This window comes from Sinohyriopsis cumingii, chromosome 19, assembly GCF_028554795.1.
Source record: "Sinohyriopsis cumingii isolate HCF-2022 chromosome 19, ASM2855479v2, whole genome shotgun sequence".
Classification (NCBI taxonomy): Eukaryota; Metazoa; Mollusca; class Bivalvia; order Unionida; family Unionidae; genus Sinohyriopsis; species Sinohyriopsis cumingii.
Window position 1 is genome coordinate 59,134,704 of NC_142979.1, and position 16,017 is coordinate 59,150,720.

Consider the following 16,017-nt stretch of genomic DNA (forward strand, 5'->3'; position numbering starts at 1 on the left):
TCAAACAGCTAAATCATTCCAACACTATAGAACCTCTTTTTTTTTTGGGTGGGGGGATTCCTCTAAATTAAATTATTTAATGATTTGGCTTTATTGATTTGTGATGTACCTGTATTTCAAGTTTTGATGTTCAGAAAGATCAGTGTTATGTGGTATATGGAACTTGAATGCATTGATGATGTTTTTGTTTTAAAGAAGTAAAATGTTATGTTTTTCCAGATATTTAAACCAAGAAAATGACATCAGTGAAGAAAGGCGGTGATGAATCCTCCTTGTTCAGGATTCCCCCGTACTTCTACCTCCATGTATTGGACCAGAACAAGAATGTTACCAGGCTAGAGATTGGACCACAGACCTTCATCCGGCAGGACAATGAAAGGTATGTTCAATTGGTTTTAGATAGATTTAACTTGATCAATGAGGATATTCATATTTCTGTGATTATTAGGTTATATTTGCTGAAATAAATCAATACAAATGAATCATATTTCACTGCAAACAATTCTTATCTCACCATCAAATGTTTTAGTAAAGGGATAGTGGCCACTCATGGAAAAGGCAAAACTAACTGTTGCACATAGTCGACAGTGGTATGCAGGTTAAAACTAGGTTTTGAACAATTACCAAATATGCTGTTATTATTATTATTATTACTATTGTCACGTTTTCAAAAATTTTTTATGTGCACTATACAACATCATAATTATCTTGTTCTTTCCCAAATTTATATTCCACATAAGATTACTGTATCCTGTTCACTTTAATCCATCTAATAAATGCAGTCATCACGGACTTAAAAATATACACTCATCACAGTTTATTCAGGCTATAAAACCAGTATATGATCAGTCAGTTGCTCAAACCACCAAGATCAAAAGACAGTTTGCATATGTGAGTTTGCATTTGTGAGAAACCTGTGATGAACAGAAAATCAAAAGAAGCTATATATTGCTGTTCTTTGTGACACATGAACTGAAACTTTGCCTGCCACAACAGGCACATTTTGAATATTAAAAGACCCTTGACCCTAATGAAAAGGGATGTAACTCATATCACTCTTTAAAGACAGACTTTTTCTTCAGAGATAGCAATCCTTTACAGGCAAATAAGATATCAAAATATATCACCCTGGCACATAAGGCAACCTCCATTTTTGTTGCAATAATATAACAATGTTTCCCACCATCCATCAAAGGAATTGCTTCAACCCTATACCCTAATGATAAAACTGATTTGTATTCAAATTTGACATATTGACACCTTCGAGTTAAACTGTCCCCATGACTGGAGTTATGAATACAAGTGAGACAAATGTTTTGCACATCATGTCACATGATATTCCTGTATCTAAATAAAATCTTCCTCATGAAGCAAAATTTAAGTTTGCATAGACTCGATGGTCCATGCAGATACTTTCTAGTAACCACTTAAGGTAGCAAGAAACCATTGTTTGGTAAGGAAAGATCTGGCTGCTGTTGGAAAGGTAGGTGACCATTGTATACAGGACATTTATTTAGGAACATTTATACACAAAATTTGTTAGCGAGGGGAGAGGTCAGATGAAAGTGGCCATTGTGAAAAGGTGACCTTGGAGAAAAGGTGACCATTAGGACCAGTTTGACTGTACATCTCAATGTGAAGTATTTGGTGGAAATTACCCAGACTTGGTACATAGGTGGTCCATGTGGCAATCATCTGCAAAACAGGAGAGACTTTTGGGCCCTTCCAAGGCTTACCCTGAAAAAGGCCAAAGTTCAGTAAATAAGAATTATTGCAGTAACATCTTTCTGTATATTTTTGGTACAGATCTTGTACGTGCATTTGTAGGGAAATGATACATATGTAAAAGTGCTGAACAAAATCTTACTTGCTTTGACAGAAAACATTCTAGACATCAAGAGCTTGAATTTTGCTGCTTGAATGATGTATATCTTCTATTAGATGTGTCATTAATAAAAATGTATACCCTTTAAATAATAAATGTTACATTTTTAGCAACTTTTTCTCAAAAACCACTCAACAGAATTTGACCAAATTTGACAGTAAGTAATCTTTTGTAAAATTGACACAAAATGAAGCCAATCCTCCATCAGACATGGTTCAAGAACTTGATTAAAAAAACGAAGAAAACAAAACTGCAGAATTTGACCAACTTTGACATGAAAATCTTTCCATAATTGGACAAATGTTGCTGATGTGCCAAAATATAGAGAAAACTTGCAACAGTTGTTTCATAACATGCAGTCAACAGCATATTGGCTGCACAGAAAGAAATTTCTTGGCGAGTTGCTCTTAAATTTGGCTATTAAGCAGATGTCAGCCAGGTGAGCAGCATCAGGCCCACATGGAACTACTTGTTTAATATGATGTATTGTTTGTTATTCACCATTCTCTTGTAGATTTAATTTATATCCATATAGCTGGAAGGAAGATACAGTTGAATGAATAGTTTCTGTACATTTTTCAAGTTTTTATCTTTATCCTAAGTGACATAATTTTTAAAGCAGTGACAGCAGAAATAGTGAAATATTATATCTACACATTTTCTTCCACACTAGGGTGGTATTTGGGCCGGAGAAGATGATCACAGTACCGCCAAGGCACTACTGTATCATCGAGAATCCAACCATGCGAGACAAGGATGGCGTTGTGGTCATTGACAGTGCAGGTCAGGTTAAACTTCTCCATGCTGACCAGGAAATCAGACTTGCTCAGGATCCATTTCCCCTCTACCCAGGGGAAGTCCTTAAACAGGTAATTAACAGTCAGATATCATCTCCCTCCATTGCGAACCCTGAACCAAAACAAACCGTCCTAGTTTGGAGACACTGATGAAAAACCACTTGATCTAATAACAAGAAAGCAGGGGTCACTTAGCTACCCATTCTCAACCTATTCACTCACCTCTGACCCCCATCTTTGCTAACCAAGGTTCCAATATATTAACCCTATCTATGCCTTAGTGGATTGAGCAGATATTTCTGCACATCGGGTCTGTGAATTTCACTGGATGCAGTGGCATGCCCCCACATCAAATCAAATTAAGTTGTTCAAATTTGAACACTGTTCCTACATGATTGAAACAAGGGGATCACGCAACTTGAATGAACTCATAAATAAGCAATTTTCCACTCAAATACACCTGTAATGACTTTTTCTGGTACTTTGTCACACTTTTGATGTTAAACTTAGAAAGTATCCTTTTAAGGTTAAATGTCTCCACCATTTTTTGACGATATACAGTGCACCACCATTGCATGCTATTGGTTAGTTGGCATTACAAAGTGAGGCAACTCGAGGCAACTCAAGAATTCCAATATATATTGCTAGGACAAAGCACTAAAATGTCTGCTCAGTCTGCCAAGGTATAAATAGGGTTAACATATCTGAACCTTAGCTAGTGAAGATGATCTGACCCCTCTATATCCATTTGCAACTTATTTGACATTCCTGACACTTAGATACCCTACTTGCAACTGATTTCTTTGTCCATGGCCTCAAGGCACCTGGCACTCTTAACCAACTCTGGACCCTAACTCTTGATCAAGGAGATTGAAATTACAGACCTTATGATTAGGGGTGAAACATTACTCACTTAGATACAATTCATGATACATAGCATATGATGCTATACATTATTGCTACACTTGCCAACCTGATGGTCTTCATCTTTAGGTCTGTCAGTGGTAGGTGGTGCCCATTTATGTGTGCTGACATATTGATTGTATTTTTAGTATGCAGATTAGAGAGAGACATAGACATGGCATCTATTTATATGTCATTCTCATCCATGACAAGATAACAGAAATAGTTTCAAACAGACTATCTGTTAGCTGTCAATGATTGTAATTCAGCCTTTTAGGCTATTTAAGGCAGTTCCCGATGCAGGGTTTATGTTAGCAACTACACCTAGGTTTTGCACTGCTTTTAAAGTATCTTATACTAATTTCATGTCTTGCATAAACTTGGAAGACATTACTGTGTTACCAAACAGAATAAAATCAATTCTCATGCAAGGAAAATCTTGTCTAGAACAAGTCCAGGTGTGGAAGTGAGAATGAATACCAACAAAATCACATTGTACTTCCTGCAGAACAACTGCTGCAGCCATGGGCATTTATTTTTGTTAGTGAAGATAGAAAACAATTGACAATACCCACTCATGTTCTACAAAAAAAATAAAAAATGTATACAAGGTGACAGACTTGTGCAGTTTGAAATCTGCCCTCTGCCGATTCTCTGCAGATTTTTTTTCCCTGTCAACACGTTCATTCACTGATTAAATAACATAAAAAGAGACATTCCAGATTTCTCCCCCCATGTGCAGTTTAACTACTTTACATAATTTAATGAGACCTTTTTGCTTGAAGTTTCTAGCCAGTACTTGCTGTTTTTCATGTGGGAAGCAAGCTACATTAAGTTCTGATTAATGGTAATTGTTTATCCAGGACAAAGAATAACCACCAAGGAGAAATGAGTGTAAACATATTTCACTGCCTGACTCACCGTAAGTGTAGCTATCATATTTGACCCACGTAGACAGGATATGAATCAGCAAAGAAACTTTGCCTAAAAGTGGTTATTAAATGAAGAGTAAGTACTTCATTATACATGGGGAACATATTTGAAGCATCTTTATGTTGAACATGCTGTTGGGATAAGATAATTAGCATGGAATCACTGAGAGGGTGGGTATAGATTACGAACAATGTCACCCTTATGTTAATTTGTTGAAGGCTGAAGATTAAAGTAACTTGCATGGGTTAAGTATCATTTTGTATTGATTCTTCACCTTTTGTATTAATATGTGTATTAGTATGGCAAAAGTACTATATATCAATGAATCTTTTCACCCCTACTCAAGATTCATTCTTCTTCCAAGTGGGGTACACCTTCACAGGCAAATATTGGTCAAATTTTAGATTTTGAGGTAGTTAGGTAATAACTGAACTATTGTTTTGCGATGTAGACTTTTAATTGATTTTTTTAATGGTTAGGTATTGACCAGGATTACAAATTTAATTATTTAAAATATTGTGCTTCATCAAACTCCTGCATCATGCCTCAGAGTATGATTTAAAATGTTGGTTAGTAAAATTTTAATTGTATTGTAATTATAACATTCATTCAGGAAAAGAGACTGCATACTGTACATTCTGGGTAGCATGCTCTAATAAAATCAGCATTGACACTTTTCAGGTTGTGACCCCTCTGAAAGTTGTTGCCCCTAACTCGGCCCTTCGTTTACGTGCTATTCTAGATTTTGAGGATGAGACTGGTGAAAAGAGAACAGCTGGAGATGAGTGGCTTTTTGAGGGACCAGGTAAATTTTATTCCCTCTTATCTACAGCTACATTCATACATTGTTGGCCATTATGTGGATAGAGTTGTTGGGCAGAATAAGATGAATGTCAAGATAGGAGAAGCTGCCAGACATTAGGATACAGAAATGTAATAGCAGTGAAATTAAAAGATGAATAAAGGTCTAATTGTAGAAAGTAGACAACAGAGTTCAGTTGCAGTTGTCTAACTTGGAAATCAGGTTGCCTATCATCCAAATCTCCATAGTTGGTTCCAATTACACTATAATTCATCTTTGTCACACAAAGGTTTAAAACTTATTAAATGAAGAGAAACTTGGTTTAGACTGCAAGAAATAGTATCAAATATTTGTTTTATATTAAATAAAAATACATCTTAAATTACTTATATTTTGTTTTGTGAATTATTGGAACTTGATTGACAGGCATACAAAGAAAACCATTAAAAATGGTAAGGTATATATTACCAGTATATCAAATTTATTTAGGCATGTAACATTTCAGTCAAAGAAAACAAACCTTCATTGACAACCATTAACAATTACTTTCAAAGTAATAACTTGAAAAATAAATTATTATTCTGAAATTCAAATTCGAGCTGATCAACTGTTAGGCATAGTAAGTATAAGGTAACTTCATTGTGAAGAATGCATTCCAAAAAGAAAGAGTATGTATAACTGAGTACCTGTAGCTGGAATGAAACAATGCTGATATAATTTCACTTTTTTAAAGTTCAATTTTAAGCTCAATATTATATATATATATATATATATATATATATATATATATATATATATATATATATATATATATATATATATATATTGCTAATTATGCATAACAATTATAGCCATAATAATGAGATTACACCTAATACACATAACTCATGCTATAATATTTGGCCAAGCCTCATACAAGTTGGATAATCCTTTGCTTCTTGAAAAGAGAAAAGTTTTAATGCAAGCATAGTCAAACACATATCCTCTTGCCATGGGTTATCGATACAATCCATTCCACATGAATGAGGTTGAATGATGTGGATCAACAACCATAGGGTAAAGAAACTGAATTAAGTGGCTTGTTACTTTGAGCACCAATTCATCTAGGTTACATCACTGGTATAATGGAAATCTTATTTGTTTTGATTTAATATTTCTTCTCAAAGTCATCAGTTTATTTAGTTAAGTTGAATTTTTAATTATGCTGAATTGCACTTGAAGCATCATGTCTGCCTGGTCATGAGATGGTGCTTGTTTACATTTTTAACTTTTATTATCACTGCTCCTCCTAAACTACCTGGAGGATTAACATGAAACTTAGGATTACCATGAAACTTAGGATTGCCATGAAACTTAACACCTGCATTAATTCCGTGGTCTAGCTGGTCCTTAATGGAAAAAAAATGGATTTCTGATATCCAGTATGGCCTCAACCATGGCCATCTTTAAAATCTTGTTATTGGTACTACTCCTGAATGGATGTAACATCAACATGGGGTTTTCTCTAAAAGATGCCTTATATCTAGTTGGTTCTAAATGAAATTGGTGCCAGTGTGACTTCCAATATGGCCACCACAATGGCCTTGTTGAAAATCTTTGGCTACTTTTCCTAGATGACTGGTCATCTAAATATTGTTCTTTCACCAAAAGATGTCTTATTGTTACTAAATAGAAATGATGCCAGTCTTTAGTAAGATTCTTTAAAGGAAGTAATCTCAGCAAAATAAATGTACATAATTCTGAAGTGTAAAACAATTCTTGTCTTAACTTGGAGTCTGTGATAATAGCATGATACCCATAATGATAAAAAATAAATGGGCAACATTTATATTTTGAAGGGGAAGTATGATATCTTCTTAATGCCCAACAGTTTAATTTACAGATAAAGAAATATTTATTCTATATATTATCTTCATTTAGGTCAAAATTGCATCACCTCTGATGACTGTCTCGATACAGTCTTAGCATAAGCAGACTAAACTTAAAATACCACTTTTACTTTTCTCTGTTAGCTATTTTTAGCAAATAATCAACCTTCATTGTTTTAAATATAATATTTAGTATAACACTACACATAGGCCGATTCCTTAGTTCATAAAAAAATTACTTCCTTGTGATCTAAATTCAAATTTACTTTTCACAGTGATTTCTCATTTTTTCATTTAAACCTCCTGCAAAAACATTGTCACTTAATGTTATTCTTTTGAAGATACAGATGAATTTAATTTATTTTATGATTCAGCTTTAATAATAAATTAACACATTTTCCAAAAAGGAATAAATGTTTTCCCCAATAACCTAATGATATAGTTTTGATCTCTGTGTTGATATGTGTCATAAATCAAATGAATTATGTTGTGCTGGGCAAGAGGACTTAAAAAAGGGAGGTAATCTGTAAATATAACAGCTTAATATTAAAATTTGCTGTATTTTAAAAGAAAGCTTCTCAGTGACGTTGACTGCACTCACATAAAATCGTTAGTGTTTGCCTTACTTGCTTTGAAGAGTATGCCTGGTAAAGGTTTACATAAAAGTAGTGCATGAACTGCGCTTGCCATAGAAAAGGGAAGTAATTCACTTTATCGTAGACTTCAGTTTTCACTACCTTGGAGAGGCCAAGTGGTCCCAGTCAATGTTAATAAAATCCCAAGTTACAAATTTAATTAAGTATCAATGGAAGATGTTTATTTGTCCAATTGTTATCACTGCTTCTGTGTCAAGGAGCGATCCATCCACAATAAAAGCAGACAGACATTTGAGAAAATGAATGAAATTGTGGAAAAATCAGAAGAAGAGAAAATGTATCATAATTGATTGCCAGGATATAGAAAAAGAGGCCAGACTTAATAACTATTAATAGCTCCAGTCATCTAGACCTGCTTTTGAAAGTTGAGAATTGTTAATCTTGTGTTAAGATAAAGTTGTAAATTTTGAATGCAAATATAATCAATAAATTTCCATTGTTTCTAAAACAAGCACACAAACTTGTGATGTTTTATTGTTGGATACACTGAGATGGGGGTGGGGCACTTCATTAATAACTTGGAAAATATTTCACTGTGAGTTTAAATATTTAAATTTATGGTCTAGTTTACCCATGAAAACCAAGAAAATCAGTATCACACAAATGTTATGCTGCTTGGCTCATTTTTTTACAAAAAATCACCTGTAGGTGCCCCAATAAAAATGCATGGCAACCATGATAAAATAAAAATGTTTCTTTGTTTAAGTCTTCTATTGCACACAATTTACCTGTAAGTAAGGCTTTTTCTTAATATAATTGTTGTTATTTTCCAATATTTATCTTCAGATAATTGGCAACCTCCATTTTTTATAGATGATATTTAATACACTACCATACATTGTCTGATTCTGTAGCTCAGACAGTAATTAGTTGCCTCTGACTTAAATTAACATGTCTTGTGTTTAGGTACATACATACCCAGACAGTAATTAGTTGCCTTTGACCTAACTTAACATGTCTTGTGTTTAGGTACATACATACCCAGACAGTAATTAGGTGCCTCTGACCTAACTTAACATGTATTTAGGTACATACATACCCAGACAGTAATTAGGTGCCTCTGACCTAACTTAACATGTCTTGTGTTTAGGTACATACATACCCAGACAGTAATTAGGTGCCTCTGACCTAACTTAACATGTCTTGTGTTTAGGTACATACATACCCAGACAGTAATTAGTTGCCTTTGACCTAACTTAACATGTCTTGTGTTTAGGTACATACATACCCAGAAAGGAAGTAGTTGTTGAGGAAACAATCAGGGCATCTGTTATTGGTCCAAACCAGGCCATTCGTCTGCGTGCTCGTAAAGAATGTATGGACCGCAGTGGTACTACCAGGGTTACTGGTGAAGAATGGCTTGTAAAGAAGACTGGTGCCTACCTGCCAGGGGCCTATGAAGAAGTGGTGGATATGGTGAATGCATTTGTACTGACAGAGAAAGTAAGTGATTACTTAAAACTTGTTTTTACACCCACTGGGCATTTTTTAAATTTTAGCTCATTACCTTGTGAGGCAAACAGCCAGGCATACAATTAGAGCAATCACCTTGGGCAGTTGTATCCACATCAGTAACTGTATGCCTGAGAAACATTGACAATACCTGACTTACTGATGTTTATAGCTAAGGCTGCCTGTAACAAATTAGTTACATTTTTACATTTTATTTCTTCATTTAGGTAAAACTTTTAGCAAAGTTGTTCTCTATCAAATTGTCTGCAGGAGGTTGTGGGTTCAAACACCGGACGAGTCATACCAAAGACTTAAAAAATGGCACTAACAGCTAGATATGATTATAAACTGCCATACTGCAGACATTGTAGCGATATGACTGCTTTTTTTTAAAGCTACATTAAAAATCCAAATCACACACACACTCTATCAAATTGTCTACATAATGGTATATATTTCACAACATGCAGAAGGAAAAGGCTCACATGCAAGGCAGGGTTCATACGGTCTTTGATAGTCTTTGAGAGTTTGGGAAAAATGAGGTAGCATTTTCAAGGCCTTGAAAGTTTGGGAAAATCGAGCAGATTACCCTGAGGTCTTTAAAAGTCTTCGAAAATTGAAATAAACCCAAACATTTTAATTTCTTTCCATAATCAGAAATAAAATTGTCCAAGGTTGTTAGATTTGGATAGTGGAGTTTTCCTGTTTTTTTTCTTTTGATGACCCATTCAGATTCATTGCCGCTGCAATAACAAACGAACGTTTGTTTGGCCATCTAAAGTTGGGTTTGGCGGCAACTTCAGTAACAAATGCACTCTTCATCAAAACAAGCCGGCTACACCCTTCATCAAAAGAAGTCAGCACCATAACTTTTTCAGCATGTTTTGTTTTCTAATTTCATGGTGTTTGTTTTTTGTAATCGTATCATTATATATATTTTTAGGTGTTATCTAAAGTTGTAAAGTGCTTAGAGCTTCTAAAGATTAGGCGCTATACAAAGTCCTCATTATTATTATTATAATCGCAAATAAAATCGCCTAAGGTCGTTATATTCGGATGTAGTCGGTTTTCCTGGCTTCTTTCTTTTGATGAATTGTTCAATTTGATTGGACAAGTTCATCAGCTTTGGCCAATCAAAATGTTCATTTACACTAAATCACAATTTTTTTTTAACAAGACTGTTCAACCAATTGAAATTTGGTTACATTGAACTTGAGCTCACTCTATGTATAAAGTGCGCAAAAGTAACACATGCTCGAGGATTCAAAATTTGTTCAGTCGATTTACGTCTTCAGTTTTGTTTCACCTCATGTTTAAAAATACCAGGTCTTTGCTCTTTCAACGATATCTGGCTTGAACAAGAGAAATACAAGGAATACATGAGATAGGATAAGACATGTAAATGAAAGGCGTTTTTTGCATTGAGTAAAAAGGCGATCATCTTGGCTTTGATGGGTGAGGGAGCCCTTACAAGTCATGCCAAAGGTAAGATGCAAATTAGTACACAATAACTACACACTGTTATGAAATGTGTGTGAGGCAGGAAGAGAAGTAAAGTCCCGATTTAATATTGACTCAGTATGGAAAATTAGTGGATGAAGTTATCCAGTCGGACAATCATCCCATGAAATACTTCAATAGAACAAATGACAGCCTTGATAAAGTGTTTTATTCCTTCCTTTCCAAAAGAAAGGAATATGTTGAACTTTGGAATGTTCTCCAGAAAATGTTGTAGTCAACAGTGGAGAGAGGATTTTCTGTCAACAAACAGGTATATGAGAGAACCTCAGCAGAGAAAGCCTCAGAGCTCAAAGGCTAATCAATGACACAATGAGAAAGCAGGTGGATCTTTGGAAATCATCATTAGCAATGAAATGATGATGTATGCCTCCTCTGCAGGACATGAGTACCATGCTTATCTGGATAAGAAGAAAGCAGAGGTGGAACATGAGAAAATCAGAAAAGGAAAGAAACAGGGTTTAGCCATAGATGAAGTGGAAGAATTTAGGCCAAAAATCTGTTTCTTGAAGCTGACACTGCCATCCTACATGCTTCCTCTGTTCAGAAGGCAGAAGAAGCAATGTTAAAAGGGCTCATTGTGCTTGTAACAGAGTTAAATGCTTAGGAGAAGAGCAGAGGAAAAGATGACAGCGGTAGCTTCTCTTTCAAAAATGATTGAAGAGAAAAAAACAGCCACTATAATATTGCATTTAAAGCAGAATTGATGTTTGTTAAGAGAACAATTTTGTATTAAATCTGATACATAAGTTATATATTTCTGAAATAACAATGAATCATAAACCTATCTTCCAGATCATTATAAAGCCATTTTTGGAAATTAATTATAGTTTGAATTTCATCATTAAACAATATTGTAGTATTTTGCATTCATTGTTTTCTCATATAACTTGTATACAAAACGTTAGCAAAAATAGGTCTTGGAAATCTATGTTTGTGGTCTTTGAAAGTTTGGAAAAAGTCTTTAAATTCAGAGTTTATTACTAACATTGAGAAACAGATGAAGCTCTTGAACAAGATGGTCATTGAAATGAAAAACAAATTAGATCTATCAAGCTCCAGCAAGTCTTTATTTACTGATTCTGCAACAGATCTTGGTGATATTTTTAAAGCAGTCCACACAAAAATAATGTTTTACAACTTTCTTTTATTGCTTCTGCTTGTACCATGGTTGACATTGCTGCTCTCTTTTCATCATTCTTAAGATGCCTTCCTGTGACTGTAACTAGTGTTGTTACTGGTTGTGTCTGATAAGCGGCTTTCAGATCCAAGCTGAAATCCACCATGTGTGGTGTCTTATTCCATCTATTCTTGGTCAGCTTGACACGATGTTCCAATTTTCTTATTAGTTCAGATTTGTTGGTGACCACAACATGAAATAAAAAACATGAAATACTGTGACAATGCTATATTTAGTTCTCAGTTCGTTTGCATGGTCCACTATATTTCATGTTTTTGTGCTATAGCTGTAATATTGAATCTGGCTGATAGAACTTTTACTGCTGATTCCATGTATATCTATCTACTTCCTGACAATCCAAACACAAGCGGTAAATTCCACTTACTGTGCTGTCTTGAATTGCCCCGAATCTTTCTGATGTTGCAGTAATGGAAATTGTCATTTGTACCATCTTAGTGCAAATATGTACCTTTTCATGTGTTGCTAATCCCTCTTCCCTTTTATCTGCATCTTACCTGGGTAAAGCTGAAATTCAATGGTGTAATCATTCACTGGGTCAGCCCTCACCAAGACCTTGATTCAGTACTTCCTTTTTTTTGTGACTGATAGATAATTTGCAAGAAGTTAATGAGACTCAGAAGTTGATTATAGCTTCATCTTACACTTCACTTTTGATGTAGGTTGAAGTTTCCTTTGCAAGTGCCTCAGTGGTGACATACACTGGCCTAACATGATTGATTTTGGTGTGACCTGGTTTAATTTTGATGGGTGTTGTAGTTTATCTGCAATTGTCTTGGATCGTTTCATACAATGGCCTAACATGATTTATCTTGGTGTGACTTGTTTTTGTAGTTTTACTTTTAATTGGCACAATATAGCCAGCATTGTGCTGATGTGCATTTAAACTCTACATTAACTAATAATACTGCTCATACATATAAATCTCCATTCTTGCAGTACTTTCAGTATTTTGATTGAAAATTCAATCAAGTATGGTTGAAAACTTCATTGTACATAAATGCCATGATAACTAACTTTGCATTATCGTCAAAAGTCTTTCAAGTCATTACACTGTTCATTGGGGTGTTTTTTCCCCGAGACACTTCAGAAAAATTACATAAACACAAAATATGGACAAATTAGGTCTCATTTTGCAGCAGACAAACCTTTACACTACATTGCCATGTTTTCTGACAGCATCTTTGGACATAACTTGCCAAAATAATTTTCTATGCTTGTAATTTCCAGCCTTTTTATTTTGGAAGAACAAAATTTTTATGTGCCAGTGTTTTCAGTCTTTGATAAAATAAGAAAGATGGATTAAAACCGGTTTCAGAAAGTGGAGGAATGACTGGTTATCTTTGCAAATAGTATTGGCAAGCTACAATATTATTTAAATTGTCAAAAGTTGGATGTATCACATTTCTCAGTTCATAAGATAACTGACACTGATGTAACCAAAAACATATTGTTTAAAACTATATTGCTGACCTGTTGGGAACAGTTCTCAATTGTACAGATACCAGAAGAATGTTGCCCTTTATTAAAAGAGAAAACCATTGACTCTTTAACTTCTAGTGCTACTGCAGTGACCCACTGTTTTGCCTGGCTGCTGGGGTCACTACAGCTGCTTTGTGGGCTGACTCCCAGAGCTTGATGCTGCTGCAGCCAAGTGATAACTTTTAGTTAATGATTTGGGAATATGGGCCAATTCTTTTTAGTTATTTTCCTTATAATTGCCTATTTTAGATACATTATCATGCATATATAAAAGCTATAACTACCTTTTGTCTTTGTGATTCTTTTATACCACTAACTTCCACAAGATTGATGAAAAAGCTCATTGAATTGATCTTAGAACACACCATTTGTAACACTATAATTTATTTTGTAGTTTTATCTCAGATCTGTACACATAATTACTTGATCATTATGTTATACTAGTTTTTAATTTGCTGTTGGTGATACTTGTAAAGCAATTATGTTTTAAACAGACAAACATCACAATGTTTGCACATTATGGACACCTCGTTTTTTATCTTGTTTTATATACTTCGTCATCATGCTTCGTTTTCATCCATTTTGCACCATAGGTGTTAGTTTGAGCCACAATTCTTTGATTTAATACCAGGGGAAAATAAATAAATGCATTTTTTCACATCACATCTATTTGTTACTGTGGTCTGAAGCACATACAAGTAACAGCCACGCAGATATCTGATATGGTGGATACAGACTGATTTATCAGACACTGTGGAGGCAAGGCACTTGTATGCAGTGGATATACGTCAGTGGTAGGAAAGAGTTAAAGCCAAATCCTTAATTTGAAATTTTTTGTTTAACACTTCTGTTATTGATAATAATGAAACCTGTGCATGGTCACATATGGTGACATATATAGGAACTGGTTTCAGTGGATAAATATAGTCTAGCATGGGTTGGCAACCTACAGCATGCATGCCACAATGTGGCACATCAAGAGGTTTTGTGTGGCACGTGAAGGGCATCAAAAAATCTTGATTTTAACCGTGCTGCTCTCTTACTGGTGGCACACGCTCATTCGTTTTGTAATTAATCCAGAAAAAGTGGCACACTATGTAAAATATTTGCTGACCCCTTATCTAGCACAAAACAGATACTTATTTCATGTGTTTTATATGTTATGAATTTATAAATGTTGGATTGTAATTTAGATTCCTTTTAGTCATGTACAAGTTTTGGTACCAGACTGCACAAACTGGGATCAGTTCATTGGTTCTAATAGTAATATGTAGGACTAACCTTCCACTGTCCCAAAAGTAGGATTACCTTGCCGTGTGGCTTAATGGATAGCATTATATCATTTATAGGTTTGGTTGTTTCAGCTTGGAATTTTCATTCATTTATTTATTTTCAGACACTAAATAAAATTTTGGAACTAATCAGTGCATAAAAACAGTTGTAATATTGCAAGAAGGGTGAATTCAAGTTTGTTAACATTTCCAAAATAACCATTCAGCATCAAAATAACCAATGCATGAGAGATGAACCAGTGCTGAAGTTGTTTTATTATTTTGCTCAACTGCCATTTCAGTGGAATGGTTCTTTATATCTAAATTCACTTTGTAATATTTATATAACCTCTCAGTTAGGAAAGAGCAAATTGGTTTAGTATGAAAAAACAGCATTAAATAATATATGTGGAATTTTGAAATGATACTTGACTGCCATTTCATTTTGCTGGACTGGTTCTTTAAATCTAATCTCATTTTATAAGTGTGAATTGAAACTAAAACCATCCTTAGGAAAGGGTAAGTTATGTATTGATACAATATTTATTGAAACCCACATTAATGAGCAGAAAGTTGGTGCAAATTATTAGGTAGAATATTTGTCACTTTTGTTGTCCTGTCTATTTGACAGAACAATAATCTGAAATTTATATCACCATGTTTATTTTACAGAAAGCTCTTCACTTGCGGTCTCTGCGAACATTTAAGGATGACTTTGGTGTGACCAGAAAGAATGGAGAGGAGTGGCTGATCACAATGAGTGACACTGAAACCCATATTCCTGGAGTGTATGAAGAGGTAGGTTTCATCAGAACCATTTTCACCGAAATGTAATTTATATTCCTGAAATCACTTTAATTTTATGATTTGTCAAGCCTGCCATGGCAGAATCTGGACATAGAGATCACAATGCATTCTTTGCATATGCTTCATCTGACAGTATGTTTGTAGATCCATCCCAGGGTTCCCACGCTACCTGGGAATTGGATAAAAGTCGTGAGAAATGATAATTATTTTCCCGACTCTGAAAAGTCCTTAAATTTTGTAAATATTGACGAAAGTCAGGAAAACCCCAAGAATTTTCCTCCACAACATGACGCCCGAAACAATTACGGAATTGAGTTGTAACAGAAATGATCTTGAGTTAAATTTATCGAGTTCTAACCAGAATATTAGTAGGTTGCAGTATGGATCATTTGGGTGCTTGCCATAAATATATTTGTTGAGACAATCCAAACGCTCAGTGGATTAG

At 34.6% G+C, this 16,017-nt stretch overlaps 1 protein-coding gene across 4 annotated transcripts in view; it reads left to right on the forward strand.

Moving 5' to 3' along the window:
* The window catches only part of LOC149775782 (major vault protein-like), a 50,657-nt gene that overhangs the window by 11,516 nt on the left and 23,124 nt on the right, over nt 1-16,017 (forward strand). For all 4 annotated transcript variants that reach the window (XM_089944128.1, XM_089944125.1, XM_089944126.1 and 1 more), the window contains exons 2-6: nt 220-379; nt 2,559-2,754; nt 5,200-5,323; nt 9,061-9,287; nt 15,438-15,563. In XM_089944128.1, coding sequence (XP_089800254.1) covers nt 237-379; nt 2,559-2,754; nt 5,200-5,323; nt 9,061-9,287; nt 15,438-15,563 — 816 coding nt within the window. In that variant the 5' untranslated portion in view covers nt 220-236. The remainder of the gene's footprint in view (nt 1-219; nt 380-2,558; nt 2,755-5,199; nt 5,324-9,060; nt 9,288-15,437; nt 15,564-16,017) is intronic.